At 50.1% G+C, this 6670-nt stretch overlaps 1 protein-coding gene across 1 annotated transcript in view; it reads right to left on the reverse strand.

Moving 5' to 3' along the window:
- The window catches only part of LOC106149796 (chromosome unknown open reading frame, human C2orf72), an 11061-nt gene that overhangs the window by 3219 nt on the left and 1172 nt on the right, over positions 1 to 6670 (reverse strand). The window contains exon 2 of the mRNA XM_013519991.1: positions 3910 to 4020. Within this exon, the coding sequence (XP_013375445.1) occupies positions 3910 to 4020 (111 nt within the window). The remainder of the gene's footprint in view (positions 1 to 3909; positions 4021 to 6670) is intronic.

Here is a 6670-nt window from a genome sequence, read left to right on the forward strand (position 1 = left end):
TCCCCCTCCTCCCCCTCCTCCTCCTCCTCCTCCTTCTTTTTTTTTGGTACTGGAAATTGAACTCAGGACCTTGTGCTTGCCAGGCAGGGGCAAGCTATATCCCCGGCTCATACCACTTTCTTCTGTGCCTCTCCCTAACTGCACACTTGTCTCAGCCACAATGTGGTAAATTGACAAGCTAAGCCTGGCTATAATAAGTAACAAACAAATGTCACTGGAGAGCTTCTTTGAAAAGGAAGACAGACCCAGTGATGAGACATCAAAAGACTAAAACCATGAATAAAAGGAAAGAAAAGAAAACACCAAGAGGCCTACTTAAATTACAGGTTCATTGCAACAGGTGATTCACATTCTCCAAGTCTACTTTGTATTATACATGGCGACCGGCCATCCAACAAAGACATGAAACCTTCAACACTGCCTTGCCACGTGGGGACCGAGCACCTGCACACCTGCATTAAAAGACAAGCCTTTGGAGTTTTCCAAAAGAAAAACAATGTGAACACAAAGCATAGAAGCAATGATTGAAGACCCCATGTCATCAAATGTGCCTGCCCCAATATAAGAATATTGCTCTTAGTGGCTGACTGCACTGCTGGGCTGTGAAACCCTCACTGTTGGTGAAGAGTTGGCCCTGCCTGCTGCTAAGGACACCTGGTAGGAATTTTTAGGAGAGGCCGCAGTTCAGCTTGTGCCCTAACTAGAGAAACTGGTAAAGCGGCAGGGGGTATTGAGGCACAGCTGTGAGAGAAGTAGTGAGTCACCCGGGTATACAACCCAGATTACCCCATCTACCAGTGTTGATAACAACACAAGTATGCTGGTTTTTTCTGGAGGATGTGCAGGAGGGTATGTTACATGAATTTTTGTTACCAACTAACACCCAGCTGCAGAGCTGTTAAGACTCTGAAGGATCACACATCAGGAGAATGAAACTGGTCATGTTGGGTGAGTATGTGCACAACAGCTCAGGTGCTATGAGTATGGATGGTTTTTGGCTGCACTACTCAGGTTAAAGAGGTTGCTTCAGTCTACACACTGTGCCATCCGTACAGAAAAGCTGGCCAAAAAATGTCACCTGAGCTTAACAGTGTTTTTCAAGAAGAGATTAAAATCATCAAGCACATTAAAATGCATGCCTTTAACTCTCCTCTGTTTGAGCAGCTCTGTGAGGAGATGGATACAGAATGTATACGTCTTCTCTTACACAGAAGCGAGATGGCTTTCTAAAGGTACATCACTGGCCAGAGGCTTTGAATCATGAGCTACGCCAGAGACTTTCTTCTAGAAAAATGGCAACATTTCAGTGACACAGAATGGGTCACAAAATTTGCTGACTTATGTGACATAGCAATCTGCTCAATGAAGTCAATCTTTTAGGAGAGAACAGCTGTGCTCAAGTTGGCAGACAAAGGTGCTGCATTCAAAGCCAAACTGGAATCATGGGAGTGACCATTGAACCCTGGGATTTTCAAACATTAGCAGAGATTTTGAAAGAGACTAAGACAGGGCCTTCTTTCTCCCAGCGGGTGCGTGATCACCTATCTCCTCTTTCAAAAGACTTTGAGCAATACTTCTCAGACACAAAAGATCCCGGAACCAGAAATGAATGGATCCAAGACCTCCTTGTGAATAAGTCAGGGGAATTGACTATGCTAGCAAGAGATCAACTGCTTATGATTGCAAGAGACAGTAGCCTTAAAAGTATGTTTGAAGGGCCGGGGATATAGCTCAGCGGCATAAGGGCTTACCTGGCAAGCCTGAGGTCATGAGTTCAATTCCCGGTACCAAAAACAAAAAGCAAAAAAACAAATCAAAAAGTATGTTTGATACAACTTCAAATCTGCATATGTTCTGGATTAAAGTCAAAGCAGAATATCTCGAAACTGCCATGAAAGTGCTGGAAAACCTGCTTCTGTTTCCAACATTCAACAATTCCAACAATCTTTGTGAAGCAGGTTTTCTGCAGCGACAGCCTCTGAAGTGAGATTATGGAGTAGCCTGGACAGAAGCACACACCTGGGGTGTCACTGTCTCCCATCCCCCCAAGATAGGTCCATCTAGTTGCAGGAACACAAGCTCAGGGCTCCCACTGATTCTGCGTTATGGTGAGCTGCATAACTATTTCATTATACATTACAATGTAATAATAACAAGTTAAGCACACAACAAATGTAACTTGCTTGAATCATCCTGAAGCCACCAACCTCACATCCATGGAAAAACTGTCTTCCATGAACCCAGTCCCTGGTGCCAGAAAAGTAAGGTATGCTGCTCTTAGAGATTATGTAAAGGATACAGGAGGATGCATGCAGATTGCATGCAAACCACTCTATTTTATACATGGGACTTGAGCATCCACAGACTGTGGTTTCCCCAAGGGGACCCGCTCTGCTTGGAGACAGAGGAGGGTAGCCCAAAAGTACAATTTGCATTTGAATACATTCAGCCCTACGTGAGACTGTTTCAGACTCCAGGGTACAGTTACCTGTGATTTATGTAAAGTTGTTCATGATTCCTTGGCTTTGTTTTTTTCCCTTCATTTTTCTAGATACCTCTCAAATGATAACTAAGAGGTTGAAGTTAACCTTTTTTTGCACTGGGATATTTTAAGTACCTGCTGTATGCTGCACATTATTTAAATATCATATAGAAGGAATTTTTATTGAAATTTAAATAGCATGGGGAGAGATATATACAGACAGACAGATGGAATGGTCTATCCCTAAATATTGATTGTAGTTACAAATGCTGAGTGATAAAATTAAGTGAATGATTTTTAGTATTTGCTTTCTGTTTTAAATTTTTGTTTCTTTTTTTTTTTAGAGGACAGGGTCTCACTAAGTTCCTAAACTGCACAGGCTAGACTTGAACTTGAGATCCTCTTGTCTCGGCCTTAAGTGCTTTTTTAAGCAAGCTTTCAACTGTGCTAGGCAAAATGCTGCGACAGCTCTAACATCCCCACCGCTCACTACTGGCCCTGTAGGAAGCCCCCCTGGGGTGTGGGCGGGCTGTTGGTGAGGTGCCTCGGGGGACAGAGGAATGACCAGTCACTTGTGTGGTGACGTTTTTTTTTTTTGTTTGTTTTTTTTGTTTTTTTTTTTGGTTTTTCTCCGGTACCGGGAACCGAACTCACGACCTTGTGCTTGCCAGGCAGGCGCTTTTGCCGCTGAGCTAAATCCCCAGCCCCGTGACTTTTTTTTTTTTGAGATAGGGTCTTGCTCTGCAGTTCAGGCTGGCCTTGAACTTGCTTATATAGCCCAGGCTGGCCTCAAACTCACTGTGATCCTCCTGCCTCAGCCTCCTGATTACTGGGATCACAGGCATGCGCCACCTCTCCCTTTACCCTCATCTCCCTTTAGCGGTCCATGATCCACCCCAAAAAAGGCCCCTGTGATTCCCTCCTCTCCTGACCTACGCCACTCTCTGGTCCAGGCCACCACTCTCCCCTCCTAGGTGGACTCTGCCTTTGGTCTCCCTGTCCCCGCAGTTGGGTCACCTCTCTAACACACCCCATCTTGAGGCCCTGCTCAGAAACCACCAGTGTCCCCGATGCACCCTTCAGTGTCTCCTCCACACCTCGGCCGGGGATGCTGAAGGCTGTCCCGGCTCTGCGCCCGACATCTGCCGTCACACCTGTGCTCCGGGGCCGCCCCCCAACCTTGCCATTCTCACTCATGGGAAGCCGCAGCCCCTGGCTCGAATGTCATTCACTCCAGCTCCACAGACCCCTGAGGGATGTGCATGGCGATGCCTGTGCCCTGCCTGGCCACCTGCCTGGCCACCTGCTGCCCAGAGGGACAGGCACCTCACAAGGCTCACCCAGCCCTAGCATGCAGCAGGTGCCCTGTGGGCGTTGGTCCTCAGTCCTTACCCCAGCCCTTCCCCCCAAGAAGCCGAAGTACTCACCCTGAGGTGACCCTCGGGAGGAGGTGGCATCTCGCTCCTTCCTGTGGCCCCAGGAACCCCAGGCAAAGCAGCTCAGCAGCCCTGGGACCCGCGGTCTCTCCCAGGCTCCTTCTGCGAGAAAGAACACAAGGCCCAGGAGCACAGGTCAGCTGGGTCCTACTTGCAAGTCTGGGGACTCTGCTCAGCAGGCCTGAGCCTCAACCGTCTGAAGATCTCAGGACCCCTCACACATCCCTGCCATTCCCGTACCGTGTGGGGGAAACCACAGCAAAAAGCAGAACAAAACATGGCATGCAATTCACTATATGACACCAGTACTAAAAGACAGTCATCAGTGCTTCATTTTCAGCTCAAACTGTTTCTTGCCAGGTGTAGTGGCACACGCCTCTAACCACAGCACTTGGGAGGCTGAGGCGGGAGGATCAGCTTGAGTTCAAAGCCAGCCTGAACTACATAGTAAAACCCTGTCTCAGAAAAACCAAACAACAGAAACAACAACGAGAAAAACTAAAAAACTGTTTCTTAACAGAAATGCAATAGATTGATACTTTTTTAGAATAGCATAAAACAATTGTAATGTGAAACAGTGCTGACTGGGACTGTCTTATTAAGATAGAACACCACTTCAGTTAGTTATCTGAAGACTACCTGACATCCCTGACTATCCAGAATAAAATTAAGAGGAAATGTTTTTTCAAAAAGATTTGTGTGCCAGGCATGGTGGTGCACACCTGTAATCCCAGCACTCAGGAGGCTGAGGCAGGAGGATCACTGTGAGTCTAAGGCCAGACTGGGCTACATAGTGAACTTGAGGCCAGTTTGAGCTACACACAAGGAGACCTTATCTCAAAGGAAAAAAAAAAAAGACATGGGCTGGAGGTGTACCTAGGGGAGGTTAGGTAGAGGGTGGCAGAAACACAGAAGAATCTTTGTTAATAATCTGCTCCTGGCTGATGTGCTCTTCTTTGTACCTACTTCTAACAAGACTGGATGCTTAGGTTTTTCCCACCCAAAGGCACCAGAAACTGGGTGAAATGCCACCACCACATGGCCAACAAGTAAAAAAAAAAAAAAGAACCATCATCAAATATTGAGGAAAGAGGTCCAAAAACATAAAAAGCAAGAGTAGCCTCTAGAAGAACCTTAGCAACAGAAGTGCGTGAGGCAGAAGCTGCAGGAGCTGGAAAGAAATGGGTGGGCGGCGAGTTATCTTACACCCAAGACCTCTTGTGGTAAGGAAAAAGCAGGTGGACTTTGGTCAGTGTTTTTTCATAGAAGTAGGGAAGAGTTTAACATGATAAAGAATGAGGCTTCTGCAAAACGTTACACTTTCAAAGGTGTTAGTGTTTATTTAAAAAGAGGGAGGACTTACTCTGTCATCCTGCAAGCCAGGCAGGGTGTTGGGAAATGGAAAAGTGTTAAACTAGCCGACAGTGACAAAACCGTGGTAAGAATGTAAGAGAGTGGAGGAGGGCCAAGGGGTCTGGGATTTCACCCGTGGACTTGCGGACCAGCGGCTTCCAGGAAGGCTTCCCAGAGGAGGAAATGCTGTCCTGATTGAGGAGAGGAGATGCACCAGGTGCAGAGGATGAGGGGAGAAGACGCTGTGTGGGCCCAGGCAGCCGCCCAGCGTGCAAAAACTCAGGAAGCCCCAGCAAGCTTTCGCAGGAATGGGAGCCAAATGGCCATGAGGTTAAAAAGGCTAAGAGAATTTCCCAGGCACGGGCTCCTTCGGTGCACAAAGTGTGTGTGATCCCTTCTTTCCCGCAGCGGGTCAGGTCAGCAAAAAGCCTGCACAACAACCCACAGCCGCTCCCAGGGCCGTTTCCCTGTCCCGAAAGGGTTTGTGGCCTGGGGAGGTCGGTTGGTCAGCACTGGGTTTGCGACACTCGTCACACGCAGGTGTGGAGTCTCCCTGGCAGGAAAGCGGCTTGGACAGGGGATACCAGGGAGGGGACCAGGCAGCCACTGATCATCATCCTTCAGTCTTCAGGAGCAGGAGGAGCCGCGGGAGCTGGGAGCTGCCAGTCCTGCCAAGGCCCCAGGCCAGCCTGGCCCAGCTGTACTTGGTGGCACATTCTGACCCTGAGGCACCAGAGTTCCCCTGTGCTGGGCATGGGAGCCTGGGGCTCTTCTGCGGGTGACAGCAGATTCCTCTCTGTGGCAGGCCGGGAAGTGTGTATGTGTGGGAGCCGCTGGGCCTCTGGGGGCAGCAGGGAGACGCCACCGTGGGTGGCAGCCTGGAGGGGAGCCAGGGGCACAGGTGACTTCGTTCTCAGCCCCTGGCACCTGCCTGCATCGCACCGGTTCCTTGCCTTCTACCTGCGACCCCAGGGCCTCCACTCCGCCTCCCTTCACCTGTCCTGGAGCTCCGACTCTGCCACGGCGACCAGTTCCACACACACGCACACGCATGCACACGACCCCACACCGTGCACCCCAAGGCAATTCCACCTTCTCGGCCTGCCCCGCCCCAGCCTTCTCTCACCCACGCCCTGCCCCCGTGTGCCCCTCGGCTCTCTCCGCCTCCGGCAGCTCGCTGCACCCGGGGCTTCCGAGGCAGGGAAGCGTGGTGCTGGGGACCTCCTGGCTCTGGGTCTCAGTTTACCTCACTGCACAACCAGGAAGGTCGCGACCTAAAGGGGGATCCCCCGTGGGGGCCTCCGCAGCCCACCCTGGTGCCCGCGCCCGCCAGCCCGCGCAGCTCACCTGGTCGCCCGCACCGCGTGGCTTGCAGGGCCCTGCAGGCGGCCGCCTGGAC

Source organism: Chinchilla lanigera, unplaced genomic scaffold (genome assembly GCF_000276665.1).
Source record: "Chinchilla lanigera isolate Chin_1 unplaced genomic scaffold, ChiLan1.0 scaffold00052, whole genome shotgun sequence".
Classification (NCBI taxonomy): domain Eukaryota; kingdom Metazoa; phylum Chordata; class Mammalia; order Rodentia; family Chinchillidae; genus Chinchilla; species Chinchilla lanigera.